This window comes from Paramisgurnus dabryanus, chromosome 23 (genome assembly GCF_030506205.2).
Source record: "Paramisgurnus dabryanus chromosome 23, PD_genome_1.1, whole genome shotgun sequence".
In the NCBI taxonomy this organism is placed as follows: domain Eukaryota; kingdom Metazoa; phylum Chordata; class Actinopteri; order Cypriniformes; family Cobitidae; genus Paramisgurnus; species Paramisgurnus dabryanus.
The window spans coordinates 12,256,025-12,274,852 of NC_133359.1; the positions used below are offsets into that span (position 1 = coordinate 12,256,025).

General features: G+C 35.6%; 2 protein-coding genes across 3 annotated transcripts in view; one reads left to right on the forward strand and one right to left on the reverse strand.

The window, feature by feature from the left end:
* Nucleotides 1-1,439: 1,439 nt before the first annotated feature.
* Nucleotides 1,440-10,740, reverse strand: cep41 (centrosomal protein 41). Of its 2 annotated transcripts, none has more exons than XM_065291785.2 (11): nt 10,620-10,740; nt 9,628-9,691; nt 9,478-9,525; nt 8,668-8,729; nt 4,651-4,717; nt 4,394-4,544; nt 3,903-4,072; nt 3,759-3,826; nt 3,461-3,575; nt 3,126-3,381; nt 1,440-2,424 (listed from the first exon to the last, which is right to left on the reverse strand). In XM_065291785.2, the coding sequence occupies exons 1-11, from the start codon at nt 10,650-10,652 to the stop codon at nt 2,373-2,375; spliced, it is 1,086 nt and encodes a 361-aa protein (XP_065147857.1). In that variant the 5' UTR covers nt 10,653-10,740; the 3' UTR covers nt 1,440-2,372. The 2 variants fall into 2 exon arrangements, with proteins under 2 accessions (XP_065147857.1, XP_065147855.1); XM_065291783.2 differs by having other exon boundaries at nt 1,442-2,424; nt 3,166-3,381; nt 10,620-10,735.
* A 270-nt stretch (nt 10,741-11,010) lies between these two features.
* poc1b (POC1 centriolar protein B) overlaps nt 11,011-18,828 on the forward strand; it is a 50,155-nt gene continuing 42,337 nt past the window's right edge. Inside the window, exons 1-10 of the mRNA XM_065291782.2 lie at nt 11,011-11,407; nt 11,871-11,955; nt 12,027-12,198; nt 12,286-12,465; nt 12,739-12,846; nt 12,945-13,060; nt 13,178-13,311; nt 14,865-14,933; nt 15,005-15,157; nt 15,350-15,424. Coding sequence (XP_065147854.1) covers nt 11,393-11,407; nt 11,871-11,955; nt 12,027-12,198; nt 12,286-12,465; nt 12,739-12,846; nt 12,945-13,060; nt 13,178-13,311; nt 14,865-14,933; nt 15,005-15,157; nt 15,350-15,424 — 1,107 coding nt within the window. The 5' untranslated portion in view covers nt 11,011-11,392. The remainder of the gene's footprint in view (nt 11,408-11,870; nt 11,956-12,026; nt 12,199-12,285; nt 12,466-12,738; nt 12,847-12,944; nt 13,061-13,177; nt 13,312-14,864; nt 14,934-15,004; nt 15,158-15,349; nt 15,425-18,828) is intronic.

An 18,828-nucleotide genomic window follows, 5' to 3' on the forward strand; every position in this document is an offset into this window, starting at 1 on the left:
TTAATATTCATGAGCGAATCAGTGGTCTCCAACATGATACCCACACTGCAAAAAAAAAAATGATTTTCAAGAAAAAAAATCTTAGTATTTTTGTATTGTTTTTAGTAAAAAATATCTAAAAATTCTTAAATTAAGATGTTTTTTTTATTAGCAAAAGGACCCAAGAAAATAAGTTTTTAGACCAAAAATATCAAATTTAAGTGATTTTGCGCATAAAGCAAGCAAAAAAATCTAGCAATGGGGTAAGTAAATTTTTCTTGAATTTTTCATGAATTTAGTGTTTAAGAAAAATGTTCAAGATTTTTTGCTTACACAATTGCCAGATTTTTTAGCTTGTTTTATGCACAAAAGCACTTAAATTTGATATTTGGTCTAAAAACTAGACTTATTATCTTGGGTCATTTTGCTCATCAAGAAAAAGCATCTTAATTTAAGAATTTTTAGATAAGACAAGACAAAAATACTAAATACATTTTTTTTGAAAATCATTTCTTGCAGTGCAAGGATGTTAAAACATTGAAATTCAAAGGGGTTATTGTATAATATAAAATCTTTATTTAGACTTATAATACAAAATAACAAACCAGGTAGTTGTCATAACACAGATTAAATAAAATTCTTCATTGGTCAATAAAACAAAATCAGTAAAAGAACTAAAAGAGCTGATTTTACACTGCAAAAATGTCTTTAATTTTTGTCTTGTTTTCAGTAGAAATATCAAAAAATTCTTAAATCAAGATGTATTTTCTTGATGAGCTAAATGCCCTAAGAAAATTAATCTAAGATTTAGACAAAAACTATACAATTAAAGTGAATTTGTGCTTAAAACAAGCAAAATTATCTGCCAATGGGGTGAGAACAATTTGCTTAAATTAAGTGTTTAAGCAGAAAAATCTTGAAAATTTTTCTTAAACACAAAATTCAAGAAAAATTTGCTTACCCATTGGCAGACATTTTTGCTTGTTTTAAGCAGAAATTCACTTAAATTGTATATTTTTTATCTAAAAATTTGAGTTATTTTCTTCTATCATTTTGCTCATCAACACTGCAGAAAATTATTTTCAAGAAAACATTTTCTTAGTTTTTTTTCCTTGTTTTCAGTAAAATTCTCTGAAAATTCTTAAATTAGGATGCTTTTTATTGATGAGCAAAACGACCCAAGAAAAAATATCAAATGTAAGTGATTTTTTGCATAAAACAAGCAAAAAAATCTGCCAATAGCGTAAGCTAATTCTTCTTGAATTTTGTGTTTAAGAAAAATTTTCAAGATTTTTTTGCTTACCCCATTAGCAGCTTTTTTTTATTCTTTTATGCACAAAACCACTTAAATTTGATATTTTTGGTCTAAAAACTAGACTATTTTTCTTGGGTCTTTTTGCTCATCAAGAAAAAGCATCTTAATTTAAGAATTTTTTGAGATTTTTACTGAAAACAAGACAAAAATACTAAGAATTTGTTTTCTTGAAAATCATTTTTTGCAGTGAAAAAAAGCATTTTAATTTAAGAATTTTTAGATATTCTACTGAAAACAAGACAAAAATACTAAGAGATTCATTTTTTGCAGTGTAGTCAATGAGAACAAGAAAACTGGTCAAAGCATATTTTAGCTTTTTGACAGGCAAAGCAAAACGTCACAGCAACATTATTTATCTCCATGAATATCTGCGATTACATCTACAGGAGAACACAGTTCAGTGGATGCTGATTGTAGAAAAGGGGGCAAATCTTTGTTCTCTGCTTCAAAAGGCATCAAATTCAAACCACAAAAGCAACAAACAAACACACAGAAGGCAATCCTCCCTTCCTCTGCCTGTGATAAGGCATACATCAAAAATATTTCTAAAGCACTGCAGCAAATGTACCTACTGAGCAAAGAAATATTGTTTAGCTAATCCAGCATGCTCACCGAAAAGATCATAGCATCGCACATAAAAAACAAAATAATATGACCACCTTCAAAGTAGCGTTCTACTGTATGAAACATACAGAACAATCCTATAACCCCAAAATAGGTGTCATACCCTAGCCACCTCTTATAATCATAATAGATCAAATTATGTGGACATTTACATCTGAATCTGGATTTTGCAGTGCAAAGCTTATATGTGTATAAACCAAAGAAAAAAAAGTGCCTATTGTGTGAAAATTCAATCATGCTGCAAGCTGCATTAATTTAATATACACTGCCAGTGGTTGAGTAGTGTCCATCACAACTGTGTACAGTAATTGGATAAAAAGTTCAACTTTATTTAGGGTATTAGGGTGAAAATGATATTGATGAAGGTGACTGGGGTCATTTCCATGGTCGACTGCTCCGTGACCGAGCGCTCTCTGACCCGGCTATGGACGATCCCTGTCGACTGCTCCGGACACTAGATGCTTTCGAGCGAGCGCTGCCAGTGGACATTCTGCTGCTGAGACGACCTAAAATGAAAAGGCAACATTTATACAAACAATTCACCCCAAATTGGAAATTCTGTCATCATTTACTAATTTGAACTTATAATATCTAAAGATTTACTGTTTTCTACATAAAATCATCTAACAGAATTTAAAGAATGTTCTGTAAATATATAATGTTGATATCTTTTAAAGGGACACTTGATTAGATTTTTACCGTTTTGGAATCCATTCAGCTGACCTTAGCATAGCTTAGCATAATCCATTGAATCTGATTAGACCATTAGCATAGCGCTAAAAAAATAACCAAAGAGTTTCGATATTTTTTCTATTTAAAACTTGACTCTTCTGTAGTTACATCGTGTACTAAGACAGACAGAAAATTTTAAGTTGTGTTTTTCTAGGCAGATATGGCTAGGAACTATACTCTCATTCTGGCAAAATAATCATGGACTTTGCTGAAAATAGTCTTCTTAGTAACTTTCAATGGCAGGGGATCAGCAGGAGATCGGCTTAATGGATTCCAAAATGGTAAAAATCAAATGTTTAACTCTAGGGGAGCTGGAAAATTAGTATATTTAAAAAAAAGGAGAGTGTCCCCTTTAAGACTGACTCAGTAAAGTCATGTCAAAGATTGAAATTAAAGTGAATTTAGGGTCACATTTTTGTCACCATCTACTGGTGAGTAGTGCATACTACATTGAAAATGGTTAAGATATAATTACATAAAGTTCACTTTGATCGCATCTGAAATGTATGACTCACTGCTGGGCTCACTGGGTATGAACACCTCCTCCAGGTGATGCTGGATTCTGCTGAGGTCCTCTGAGGTGAACCGCCACTTTTTTTCTGCTGGCTGCGGCGTCTGCTGTGGCACCGATCGTTTACGACCTCCAGATCCGGAGGGTGACTGTAGACAGGAGACGGGAATGGAGCCGGTTGTCATTCCCTCTGGGAACTTCTGAGCGACCACCTTTAACCCTTTTGAAAAAGAAGAGAAGAAAATTATTGATTTTTCAACACACACACACAAACGACAGCAGCGGTCATGAAGACTTACCACCCGATAACATGAAGAGATTCTCGAAGCCTCTCTCGCACATGGTGGTGGCCGCTTGACTCGCTATCCTTTCGTCTTCATCGTATACAATTATGATCTTTCCCGAAACATTTTTCTATGTTGTTGTTAAAGTAAAATGTTATGTTTCTGCACCATTAGCATCACTAAACATAATTGCTTGAAAATAATAATAATTTCTCGTCTGATATTGTTTAGACAAACAGAAAGTCCCATCCCAAGATTAAATGCTTAAGCCAATGTTATTGTGTATGAATTGTCACAGTTCACAAAAGGATACATATTCAAGCACTTCTCTAGTGTATGGGTTCATTGTCCTTGATAAAGTTGCAATAGGGTAACTATAAGCTGCGGGCAAAACAAACACAATTATGTCTTAAATTTCTTCAAACCAAGCATTATTGTCCATTAATGTGCTTCCTACCACTTATAATGTGGCACTGGTCGTACTGGTCCCTGTCCCGAACATCCAGCAAAAGATACGGGCAGTCAGGGTAAGGGGATTCAGTGATATTGGAGTTAGACACTGGAGATAACCGAACGGTCATGTGCCCGTTCTTGTCGAGATCCATTTCTCCCACACCACTGATGACACTATAAATACACACAGAGATTTTGGGTTACACTGAACCAGGACAGTCAAGAGTGCTCATTGTTACATTAACCCCACAGGGTCTCTTCAGGAGGAGTCGGATTGCACCGCTCTGCTCAGTGCACCCTACATTGAGCTTCTCGACTCAATGCAGTTTGGGGGCATGAGAAAGCGGCCTGGCTCTTGTGGATGTATAATAGAGGAATTGTTAAGGGGAAGATAAGTTAGATGCATAAAATGATATTCTTCTGATCAAGCTGGATGAATAAAAAAAAATCCTAGCCACTGACACTGAATGTGTCTTACAAATGTGATTTGAATACCTTTGAAGAGTAGATCTAGAAGTAAACCCAGCATCACCGGATTCTTCATTGTTAGTATGCTGTGACGTGAGAAGTGTAGGCTGTGGGGAGCCGTTCGTCTGATCGGAGAGATGATCGAGTCCTGGTGACTCCGAGAAAATTGAAACATCATCTGAAACATAAGCAGATATTAGAATTGTATCAAGCCTGGATGTAATACTGTATATGGACTGAGGAGAGACAAATATTAAAAGCAACAAAGAGAAATGAAACTGTACCATCTAATCTTGCCATTTCATCTTTTATGATGTCATTTTGATCTGATACTGATGCAACTTGGATCACCTAGAGTCAAAAATAAAGCATTTCATTAGTGTAATAGTTGTCATCATAAGTATGAAGGTATAAATGCTGAGTACTTTCATACATGTTTGCTGTATACTGTATATAATTTTTTTAAAGAAATTTTTTACATTTTTTTAGCAATTTTTGGGATAATTTTTACTCATTTCAGTTAGTAAGGAATTCATTTGTAATAGGGTTGTGACAATTAATCGGGCAAATGCGCGTTTTCTCAATGAATGAATTTGAATTAATTACAGTGAAATGCCGCCACATTCAAAAGCCAGAGGGCGCTTTCGTGCAGAAAATCCCTTTGTGCCACAGAAGAAGTAGCATTATGAACACTATTCCAGGAAATATCTAGAGGCACATTTATATCGCTGTTCATTAGATTGTTTCAGGTATTTTCATGATAATAGAGAATATTTTAAATGATTGTGTTTGACGAGTGTTGCTTGACTGGTAGTGTATATTACAACTAGGGCTGGGCAAAAAAATCGATTTTTCGATTAATCGTTTTTTTAAACTTGGTCGATTAAAAATCGATTCTCGAAGAGCAGAATCGATTTTTTTTTCATATTTATTTCCGCAAACATTGAATGGAGGAATGGAAGCATTTTAGATTTCGCAAGCAAGACGTATTGTGGCTTTTAATTTATTTTTATTAATTACCCACTTGTAAACTGCTGTTCACTGTTCTTTTTTATTAATATAGTATGTGTATTAAATCTATATTCATTGAGTTGAATCGAGAATCAAGTATAAAAACCTACCTGAGAACCGGAATCGAAAATTTAATCGAGAATCGGAATCGAACCGATTTGATAGCTTGTGAATCGAAATCGAATCCATCTGGAACATCTGAATCGATACCCAGCCCTAATTACAACAGCTAATAGTTCACACAAGGGATGCACCGATGTATTGGCTTATAATCGGTATTGGTAGATAAAAGTGATTTTCCCACTATCGGTAGGGTTGGGTACCGAAATGCGGTGCCATTATGGCACCGAAGCCTATATGGGCGGTACCTACCGGACCGAATCAGAACACAGATTTCGGTGCCTCATTTCGGTGCCTCTTAATGCATGAACGATTGACTGAAGTATTTTGCTCTCTGTAGCGCAAAAAGCATAATCACACAAGCACAGCACATTCACTAGTTAAATTATACTGCACTCATATGGTGTAAATAATTTCCTCACTTACAAAATTCACGTGAATGTGAAAGTCGGAAAGATTTGATAATACAGAGGATTCAAGTTTGATTTCTTTGCTTAACTTAAGTGAGTTTGTTCATATTTTACATTATTGTAGTTTTATATTGATAAAAAAACGGAAACCAATCATTTGTTTTGAAAAATCTAAGGATCTTAGATTTATTTATGTTATAGGGCGGATAAAATGTTTACCGTCTATTCGTTTTTGTTAAACGTTAAGCGAGTCATTTTAAATTTTTATTGTTCTGTTTTAATAAAAAAATAATAATGAACAAATAAGCATTCGTAGTAATGAAAATTATGTCAATTAAATCTTTCATTTATTTGTGTTTTAACGCAGATACCATCCGTCGAATTCGTTTTATTAATAAAAAAGCAATATAAGCAAGTTTGTCATTGGAGCTACTATTTTATTGGAGTTGAGTTTTTCGTTAAGAGTAATAATGAACAAACATTTAAAAAATTAATTTTATTAATAAATGGAAATATTAAATAATCTAATGTTAAAGATTAAATAGCCAACTTTTAAACTTCTTTGCCAAATATATTTTCAAAAATATGCGCTGTGTTTAATAAGTTTAAAATGTGAAAAAATCCTCATCTGCACATCCCTAATAATACAAATCGAACAAATTTTGTAAGAATATATGTCCAGGTTATTTTTATATTCTGACTTAAAAGAGCAATTTGGAAAATGAGATCCTCAGAGGAGCGCGTGAATGCCGCAATTGATCTGACGGCAGCTTATTTTATATTTTATATGGTTTATAAAAATAGGGAATATCCCACACACTATTAACTTGCAAAAAGCATAATTTTGCAAGTTAATAGTGTGCGGGATATTCCCTTTTTTATAAATGTTTGGTGGACTTCATTGTCTCTTCATCCAACGCACCTAACCGGAACTAACAGGTGTGCGACATTGTTCTTCTATTAAATATTTTATATGGTAACATTCCTTCAGAGAATTTGCTAAAACGTATTACCTCACTAATGTTTTTATTAGTACTTCGGCTAATATTGGCCTGAGATGGGCCGCGGCAGTCACGAGTGTCAAGTTCATCGGAGACAAGCAGAAAGCGTCAAAACGTGAATGGTTTCACAAGCCGATAAGAAAATATTTTGGGTGAATTCAAATGCCGTTTTGCGCCATTGAAGGGAACTTCACGAATAGGATTTCGCATGAACAGTCGATCCAAATAAAGAGAAAAAGACGCTGTATTTCATTGCTCTATTTGCCAAGTGTGTTTAATTAGCCACACTATGAGACACAATTGCGCAACTTTCTCTAGAGTTCAAGAGATCTGATCTTCGAAGGGAATAGGACATATAGGGAGGATCACTTTCGATTAGAACTCGCCCTTTATTTTTTTGAGAGCGGCAGCCGCGTAGGCTTTAACCAATCATTGAACAGATTATTAACAACCAATCATAGAACATTTTTCTGAGCTCAAAGTGGAGTGTTGAGAAGATTTTATTTAATTCACAAATCAAAAATTTCATAAAAAAGAAATCAAGAATGCAGGTCTTAAAAGATGATGGTGCTTTAGGCAAATCATTAATAAACAAATGACAAACAGAGAAGAATTTTCATAGTGTTTTATGCTGTACTTTCATCTACCATCTTTCTATGACTCTTTTTTTCAAAGTACCGCTTTAGGCACCGTTTAGGCACCGGAACCGTTTTAAAAGTATCGATTTAGCACCGGTATCGAAAAAAACCCAAACAATACCCATCCCTAACTATCGGACAATTTTTTTTTACAGTTTGGCATATGCGTTTAGATTAAAAGGTCTTTGACTGGTAGTGTATATTACAATAGCTAACAGTTTAGGGATGCGCCGATGTATCGGCTTATAATCCGTATTGGTAGATAAAAGCGATTTTCCCACTATCGGACATCAGACGACTTATTTTACAGCTGGGCATATGCTTTCAGATTAAAAGGTCTTTGACTGGTAGTGTGTATTACAACAGCTAATAGTTCACACTAGGCACCAATGTATCGGCTTATAATCGGTATTGGTAGATAAAAGTGATTTTCCCACTATCGGACGATTTTTTTTTTTTTACAGTTTGGCATATGCTTTCAGATTAAAAGGTCTTTGACTGGTAGTGTATATTACAACAGCTAATAGTTCACACTAGGGATGCACCGATGTATCGGCTTATAATCGTATTGGTAGATAAAAGTGATTTTCCCACTATCGGACACATTTTTTTTTACAGTTTGGCATATGCGTTTAGATTAAAAGGTCTTTGACTGGTAGTGTATATTACAATAGCTAATAGTTCACACTAGGGGGAGGCGCCGATGTATCGGCTTATAATTGGTATTGGCAGATAAAATGTTCCCACTATCGGACATCGGCTGATTTGTTTTTAACAGCTGGGCATATGCCTTTAGATTAAAAGGTATTTGATTGGTAGTGTATATTACATAGGCTAATAATTCACACTAGGGATGCAAGAATGTATCGGCCTGTAATGGGTATTGGTAGATAAAAGCATTTTTCCCACTATGAGACTAGGCAGAGTTCATGACATAATTATTTGAAACAACTACTTAAAGCAAAACTATCGCTATCTATCGGTACATGTGATTCTAAGTAATGCAATATCGGTATCAGCACAGACAATTTGTATTGTGCATCCATAGTTCTTATGTTTAATAAATATAAACACAAAGAAAACTAAACACTACATTATATAAAAATGTATTGTCCACTTACCAGCTGTGCAAATGTAGTGACTTTTAGCCTTTTGAAAAGCTCATCCTTCCTATATCTGTAATCTAAAGAAAACATTAGACTTAAAACAATGCATATGTGCTGTCCTAAAATTGAGTATTTTAAAACTATTTTAATGCATTTCTCGCACCTGGATCCTTGGCATTGCCATTTCTAATTTCATTGTCATGTAGAGAGACATTGTATATACTCACTCCCAAAATATTAAACTCCATTTTATAAAGGCTAAACTCTCTAAACTTGTTTCTTAACCAGGTAGTTACAGACTGAGATGAGCTCTGCCAACAACTCTTTATATAATTGGCATGAACTTAAGAGTCCAGCCTCTCCATCAAACCCACTAGAGAATGCCGAGTGACACTGCTAAAAGAGGTTATGTATCACAGTACCACCACAGACAAGACTTACAGAGGAATGACTGTAATTACAGTACAATCACTATCTTCTCCTTATACATATAAACAACAAAGATTTCTTATCCCTGGGAAATCATAAAAGACTTGTAACAAGATGACCGATGTGGACAAAGCAGCCTTTCCGTCCTTATCAGTAGGAGTTAACTTTAATAGGACAAGGAATCTACTGTTTAAGGTTTTCTGGAGACAAAATGGATCTTAGAGGTAAAAGTTTAATGATATCAATCTAATTGATAATAAGGTTTAACATATCAGAGGACTAAACCATAAATATATGATAATAAATATAAAAATATAATATAAGCCATGTTTTTAATGGAAAATGCACCATAAAAATATGTCATGATGGATTGAATTTATTTTATTCTCAACTTACTTTTTCGTGCCTCCTCTAGTCTCTCCATATATTTTGACAGGCTGCAGCCTAGCACAAAAACTGGATTAGTCTACACAAATGTTAACTATACACCATGAATGTATAAAATGACAACTACAGCTTTTTAATTTTACAAAATGTGAAGGATACCTGTGTCAATTCGTGTTTTTACATGTTGAAATTTTGGGTTCTGTGGAATCCTTTTCTTCAAGTACTGAAAAAACATAGACAGACATACATTGAACTGATCAATTAAAGGGGACATATCATGAAAATCAGACTTTTTCCATGTTTAAGTGCTATAGTTGTGTCCTTAGTGCTTCTATCAACCTAAACAACTTAGTTTTGATAAACCATTCTTTGCAAGCATGTGAAAAAATAGGTCATTGAAATGTGTCCCCCTTTGTGATGTCAGAAGGGGATCTTATTATAATAATCCAACCACGGCACTGCTATTTAGTGCAGATATCAGCTCATTTGCATGTTAAAGGACACACAAAAACAGGACATTTTTGCTCACACCTACAAAGTGGCAATTATAACATGCTATAATAAATTATCTATATGGTATTTTGAGGTAGAAGTTCACATATGTACTCTGGGGACACCAAAGATTTAGTTTAAATCTTAAAAAAAGTATTGTGAAATGTCCCCTTTAAAATACAGTATGATGCCTATATCAAGAGATTACAACATTTCGATCTGTGTACTGTGAGCACTATGTAACTATGTTAATCATCACTAATAATAAAAAGTTCATGCAACTATTAGTTTATCGACAACACCAAAAATGCTAGCTGCCCATTACATTCTGCAGGATGTCTTTAACTGCAACTAACTAATGTTTTAGTTTAATGAGACATCAGTGATCATGCCCATCACTGTATTAACTATTATAACATGCATGGGTTGATACAAATGGTCTGTTTATTGATTATCCATAGTTGAAATGTATACAGCGTCAGCGTGTGTGATGGTCAGACAGTTACTGTAGGTGATGGCAACGGAGCAACATCTCCGGTGTCAGATTCCATTAAAACCGCAGCTTTCCCCTGACAAATATTCCCGTAACTTACTTTCAATACCTTATAGTCCACAGACATTATACTTACAAAAAACGTTGCAAAAAATAAACCACTAACCTCTGAACTGCCAATACCCTGCTTCAGCGACATCTTTCAGCAGCACGGCGGCTAACGTTAGCTTCTGAAATCAAAACTCAGAGCGACGTCGTCATGAGTAACGCTGTCACTGATTGGCCCGTAGATAGGTTCATCCAATAAGCGATGCTGTTTTTACAACGTTAATGTTGGTCCTGGGATTTTAACGTTTGGATTGTTGCTAAGCAACGACGTTACGTACAACGCTGGTTTTTAAGCCAACTGTTGCACCTTTGTAGCGACATATGAAGAAGCCGGGTTGGCCGTATTTATTTTTAAAACGCTAATGTAGCATTATTTATTTATTTTATTATTAAGACATATCGTTTATTTATTAAGATATCGCTAGGAATATAACTCGTTCACTCGACAGATAGTATATTTTTTTCAAGACAAGCCTGCAGATTTTAAATTTAACCCCAAACGGCCACAATGGGGCTTGTGATGGGTTCACTGCGTGCTAGTTTCCATTGACTAAACTGATAAAACATTTAACTCTGTAAAATAAAGCGTAACTTAGTTGGATTAATCTTTACAATTCTAATGGAGATGCATTCGTGTGAACATTTTGGTTGTTGCGCTACACTAACTGGTCAAACGCTCCTCTGACTCGATGATTCTGGGTGTGATTATGTTGGTCTGGATAAACCGCGGCTAGTTTGAGACATGGGAAGTGACGACGTTTCACTTGTTTACTTTTAAGAGCAAGAACACACCGTGTCAAATCCAAAGTTTTTATACGTTTTACCAATATAATGGCTTCTGTAATGGTAAGTGCAAAGTGGAGAGATTAACAAAAGTTATTTTTTTATAGTTTTAGCTAGCGTTAGTTCTTTGTGACTGGGAAGTGAGAAAGTTAATATGTGCATGTTGGCCATATGTAGCTATTGAAGAATACAGAACTAATGCAAACGTGCACGTGTAATTTGTATACATTTCGAAGGAAGATATTTGGAGAAATGTTTGTAACCAAATCATTTATGAGCCCCATTCACTTCCATAGTATTCTCTTTCCTACTATGGAAGTGAATGGGGCTCATGATGAGTTTGTAAACAAACATTTCTCAAAATATCTTTACTCGTGTTAATCAGAACAAAGAGATTTATAGAGGTTTGTAACAACATGTGAGTAAATGATGACAGAAATGTCATTATTGGGTGAACTATCCCTTTAAAGGTGTCCAAAATAAACAATGCTTCCTACAGTATAATGTTTTTGCTACATTATTTCAGGAGGATCCAACCCTTGAAAGACAATTTAAAGGTCACAAAGATGTTGTTACCTGTGCTGACTTCAGTCCCAATCATAAACAGCTTGGTATGTCCACTTCATTCCTCTCCTGTTTTTGGTTGAAGCACATGCCTAAATAAACATAATTTCTCTTGCAGCTTCTGGTTCCTGTGATAAGAACCTGATGATCTGGAACCTCGCACCTAAATCCAGGGCGTTCCGGTTTATGGGGCACACAGATGTCATTACAGGGGTACATTTTTCTCCGAGAGGTTCTTTAGTGGCTTCTTCATCCAGAGATCAGACCGTTCGACTTTGGACAACTGGGATGTAAGAACAGACATCTGTTGTGCTTCATTGTTCAGTGTGTTTTGGTATAATGTGTGACTGTTTGTTATTTCTTCATGTGCTTTACAGAAAAGGAGAGTCAACTGTGTTTAAAGCTCACACGGCGAGTGTTAGGAGCGTGCATTTCTCCAGTGATGGCCAAAGGCTTGTCACTGCCTCAGATGATAAGTCTGTGAAAGTATGGGGTGTCGAACGCAAGAAATTCCTATATTCTCTCAACCGACATACGAACTGGGTGCGATGTGCGAGGTATGAGACCGTCTATGTGTGTCAACTGTGTAAGTTGTTCTTGTAGCTCAATTGGAAGAGCATATATATAATGATACAAGGTATAGATTAAAATGTATAGATTGAATGCACTGTAATTCACTCACATTTGGATAAAAGCATCTTCAAAATGCATAAATGTAAACATTTTTGATAATACTGCGGATTTCGGAACTGTGCAACATTGTTATCATTTTCAACACAACTTTACAAGCAGATCATTTTTCATGAAAGTAATGTGTCTGTCCCTGTCAGATTTTCACCAGATGGTCGTCTTGTTGCATCCTGTGGTGATGACAGGACAGTTCGCCTGTGGGATACAGCTGCACGTCAGTGTATCAACATTTTCACAGACTACGGCGGGTGAGAATTTATTTAGTGTTTTTGTACTTCCGCTTCGAAGTTTATTCAATTTTGGTGCCTTTTCACTGCATTTATTATCATATAAACTGTATTTCTAGGTCTGCAACATTTGTGGATTTTAATGCCAGTGGCACATGCATAGCATCATCAAGCACGGATGGCACGTTAAAAATCTGGGATATTCGTACAAACAAGCTAATACAGCATTACAAAGGTAATTGGATGAATACTGAGAGGGTTTTGTACCACAAATATGTCTCTTTTTAAGAGACTAGTGCTGTTGTCAGTTGTCTATCGATTGTTTAGACACTTTTGCAACTTTATCTTGCAGTTCATAGTGCAGGCGTCAACTGCTTTTCCTTCCACCCCTCGGGAAACTATATGATCACTGCTTCCAGTGACAGTACGGTGAAGATCTTGGACCTGCTGGAGGGAAGGCTCATCTACACCCTTCATGGCCACAAGGTGTCATTTTTTTAAACAATGGCATTTTAATACTTCTTTTTATAGTTTACTCACCCTTATGCCATCCCAGATGACTTAATTTCTTCAGTTAAACACAAAAAAGTTGTATTAAAATGACATTGTGTTATCTTCTTATGTGGGGCTCAACATGGAGTAGCTACAAAAAGCACATACATCTATCATTAAAGTAATCTTAAAACGTCTAGTGTGTTTATATATTTGAAATGATTGATTAAAATTATTAATATTTAAAACTTATTTAGTGTTTTAATTATTACGTGTCCATGGAAACATACAGAGTGCACTGAGTTTGAATTTGGCGGCACACCAATAACTTTGAATCTCATTGGTTCTTGAATGTCCGTATGCATTGTATAAAACCAAACTTATGTGTCTGAAACTGCCGAATGTAGCATCTATTTACATGTATATCTATGGTCTGGACTAGGGATGCTTAACGATTAATCGCGATTAATCGTTAGCAGAATAAAAGTTTTTGTTTACATCATATATGTGTGTGTGAACTGTGTATAATAACTTTGTATAAATAAATGTACACACATGCATGTATATGTTTTAGAAATGTGTACATGTGTATATTCATTTGTATATTTATGTATAATTAATATTATATATAAATATAAATACTTAATATATAAAAAAAATTCTTAAAATTATACATGAATGTGTTCATATTTATATATATACATATTTATTATACACAGTTTACACACATATGTGAAGTAAACAAAAACTTTAATTCTGCTAACGATTAATCGCGATTAATTGTTTAGCATCCCTAGTCTGGAGTGGTGTGAAGGTGGGACTAATTTGCATATTCATATGCATGGCCCGAGCTGTCTGACTGCGTTCACATCAGACGCTGAAGAGGCGGCAAAAACGCGCTATGCGCGCATAGTTGGACTCTTGAACATTTTGAGTTTACTCGCTTCATTTGCCTGTGAAAGTCGCACGTGAAATTCTAGTCATTCGAGACATTCACCTGTAAATTTGTGTCATGGGAGTTTATATAGCTCAAATTGAGTAAACTTACCAGATTGTTCGACCTCCTCACTCCTTTTAATTCCTGTAAAAGTAGGAAGATGTCTTGTTTAGCAATGATGATTGTCCTCCATTGTTGTTTAGTTTTTTGCCTCTGCTCGCTTCCTGTAATCACGTCACTGCTAGAGCAAGCTCCTGATTGGTTAACACTTTGCAAAAATCCCAAAGTTCAGAATAGGCAGGATGCCTTTGCATTGACTTAACATGTAAATCACTTGTGCTTGCCACCTCTTCCGCGTCTGGTGGGAACGCACCATGATTGAGTAGAGGCAGGGAATAATTAGCAAATTCATAGATCTGTGAATACTTAATGAGGCAAGGGTGTACAGTTATATTCAAGCTGTTTTAAAGCATGAAGAATGAAAGGAAAACTTTACATATGCCATTAAAAGATGAGTTTTAAATAATACAATTATAGTCTACAGGGGGACATTTATTATAATAAAAAAGATACATGTTTGCCTTTTTTAAATGTTTCTTTTTGTTTCCAGGGTCCAGTGTTGACTGTGGCGTTTTCTCAAGAGGGAGATCTATTCGCTTCCGGAGGTGCTGACTCGCAGGTACTGATGATGTTTTACGATCACATTAACCATTAGGTTAATGTCACTCATACAGATTGTTTTGGTTTCAGGTTCTGATGTGGAAGACCAACTTTGATTCATTGAACTACAGAGATTTGTTAAGCAGGCACAGCAAACGTGTCACGCCAGATCCACCTCCACACCTTACGGACATCTACCCTCGATCATCTCACCAACACCATGCTCAGAATGGCTCGATAGAGGTCAGAGCTCATGTTGGCTTATTGGCATTACAATACCTTAAATAGTGTACCAGTTTCACAAACTGTCTCAAATTCCTTCTCCAAAATCTTTAATGCAATATGAGAAATAAAACAAATTTGTGGGACCTTATGTTTGTAGACCGGTTAGATTCTATAATAATATCATCTCTCATGTAAACACTGTTTTTCCAGATAAATCCTATTGTTGCTGATACACAGTCTGGTGACCCTCAGGTAGTTGAAGTAGGACGGGTTTTCTTCTCTACGGTAAGATATATTGGTTTAACATTTCAAAGCATCTGACTCCTTTTATTAAGGGTGTTCTAGAAAACAAGCTGGAAATGTATTAACACTGACAGTCAGCTAGTATGCATTCAAACATGCATACATAAATGAAATGCCAGGTTGGGGTTTGGAGGCCTTAGATGAGATACATTGATTCTGTTTGTTTCAGCTGTAAAGCACAGGTAAACTTAAAGGGATAGTTCACCCAAAAATGAAAATTCTATAATTTTTTACTCACCCTTATGTTGTTACAAACCTGTATAAATTTTGTTGTTCTGATCAACACAAAGGAAGATATTTTGAGAAATGTTTGTAACCAGACCGTTCGTGGATCCCATTCATTTCCATAGTAGGAAAAAAGAATACTATGGAAGTAAATGGGGTCCATGAACGGTTTGGCTACAAACATTTCTCAAAATATCTTCCTTCGAGTTCATCAGAACAACGAAATGTACACAGGTTTGTAACATGAGAGTGAGTGAATGATGACAGAATTTTCATTTTTGGGTGAACTATCCCTTTAAAGGGATAGTTTACCCAAAAATGAAAATTCTGTCATTTACAAACCTGTATTAATTTCTTTGTTCTACTGAACACAAAAATATTTTGAGCAACGTTTGTAACCAAACCGTTTTTGAGCACCATTGACTTCCATAGTAGTCTTTTTTCCTATGGAAATTAATGGTGCTTCTGTCAAATATATGCATACAGGTTTGTAACAACATGATGGTAAATGACATAATTTAAAAAAAAAATTGGGGTAAACTATACCTTTAATGGGGACATTTCACAAGGCTTTTTAAGATGTGAAATAAATCTTTGGTGTCCCCAGAGTACATATGTGACGTTTTAGCTCAAAATGCCATATAGATCATTTATTTTAGCATGTTACAATTGCCACTTTGTATGTGTGAGCAAAAATGTGGCATTTTGGGTGTGTCCTGTTAATTGCAAACGAGTTGATCTCTGCACTAAATGGCGGTGCCGTGGTTGGATAGTTCAGATTAAGGGGCGGTATTATCCCCTTCTGACATCACAGGGGAGCCAAATTTCAGTTACCTATTTTTTCACATGCTTGCAGAGAATGGTTTACCAAAGCTAAGTTACTGGGTTGATCTTTTTCACATTTTCTAGGTTGATAAAAGCACTGGGGACCTAATTATAGCACTTAAACATGGAAAAAGTCAGATTTTCATGATTGTTTGCCTGCATTAGTGTGTTTTTGATGTAGGCACTGATGGTGGGAACTCTGGTAAAAAATGAAACTAAAATTGTTCATCATGTGGCAAATCCATGTCTGACTAGACCTGATTAATAGGAGTTTTTAACTCCAGCCACAAGGGGGAGATATAGGCCAGCTAATGTTGAGTACTCAGTAACTGCAGGATCACTGACACACTTTTTTCTCATGTTTTGCTGGTAGATAACTGATGCTCATTTTTATAAAAAAATCATTTAGATTTTGGTTTGTTCTTCTTTACTTTTTATTTTCTGAGTCACATTAAATAACTGGCATTTCATTACCTTTAAATCTGAAAATGTATTTTGAAAGGATTTTGAAAAAAAATCAGTAAGCATAGCTTTAAAAAAAAATTAAATTCTGCACTAAATAGTAATATTGAAAATGATCGAGCAGATATTTTTTGACTTCTGCTGAAACAAAGAAAATGCACACCAACCTGATGTCAGGTTTTGCACAAATGTATATCTAAACCAATTCAAGTTATTAGTAAAGTGAAACCCCAATAAATACTGAAGTTCATGTAAATCAATAAAATTTAGCTATTATCTCAAGCTGATATCCTGATAATATCATTTGTAATAAAAATTATATTACGTTATTATATCATATTAAATCTCAGACCTTTACACCCCACACCATCTATTATAATATAAACATTTATGTTGCGTTCCCAATAAGTTACATTTTTTTATTTATTTATAATGTTTATGAAAATGTATCATCTTTTTTTTATTCAGCATTGTGTTTGTGATCGTATCTTTGTCTGTGCAAGCAGCTCTCCAAGCCTTTTTATTTACTGTGCATCTTTGTTGTGATCCGAATTATGGGAATGTCTTCACGCTTCCGTGCAAACTGCTGTGCTTTCTCCTTCACGGGCAGATTGAGGAAATGCTCTGAGACTGCACACAGCAGACTGGGTGCCTTGCATGTTTACAGGAAGTCTCTTTCTCGGGTTCTCTCTCTCTCTCTTCCTCTCTCTTTTTATAATGGCTCTGGTTCTGCTTTGTGGAGCAGTTCGGGCATGAAGGCAAAAACACATACACATGCACGTGCCGAAAGTGGGCTCAGATGTGTGACCTCACTGTGCCACTGGATCCATAGACTATTAATAGACTCTTTCACACTAATATGACTTTAGCTGGATCTCTCTCCTCTCTATGCCTCTGTTAAATTTGTTACATGCATACTGGATGCATGAAAACACACACTCTCATTTTTATTCATTTGCATTCAAGGATAGTTCGTATTTTGTTCCAAGCTTGTGTGAATTTTTTGAAGCATAAAAGATGGAATTTTTAAGAATATATTAGTCTCTGTGTTTTGTCCAATAATTGGGAACTGTAGCTTTTGCAGTCGAAAAAAATTGGGCTATTTTCAACCCAGCGTTGGGTCAAAAACTAACCTAGAAAATGTTTATATTTGACCCAACAATGGGTTAAAGCAATATAGCATTTTCGGTTGAAACATTTAGAAGTCATAGAATATAGTGCACAAGTGGCGTTTTTGATGCTTTTATGATACCTTACTTCCACATGCTGACCAGGCATTTGAAATATTTTTCTCATCTTGTGTTCCAAAAAGAAAAGCACAACATGCAACATGTTTATTAAGGAGATTAATAAACTTGGGTATTCCAAGTAGCTAGTCGCTTCGGATACAGGTGTCTGCCTACTTCATAAACCTGTCAGCGGACATTTGCAGGGAAACCCTGCGATGTCTGGCCCCGAGCATCTCGCAGTCCCTCCGGGCCGAATTTCCTCATTCTGTCTTGCGTGCGTGGGAGAGAGACAGGAGGAAGTTAAAGGCAGAGAGAAGTATGACCCGTGGCGCCTTTTTGTGTGACGCTTCCTGCTGACTGACTGTCTCTGGATTCCTTCCAGCCCAAGTCTATGTTTGTGTGTAGGTCACAGTCTTCAGCTTTTCAGCATCTGTTTTTGTTGACTCTTTGGTGCATTAGATCTAAATTCTTCCATTCTGGAGGCATCTGAATGGCAATGAACCAGATGAACCAAAAGCACTTAACTCACCGACAAGTGTACGCTTGCGTCACAGAGCTCTTGAGCCTGGTGGCCAGTGCTCATTCATTTAGGAAAGTGTAGATTTGATTGTTTAAAGCCAGCGAACTATAATGTTGCCTATGGAA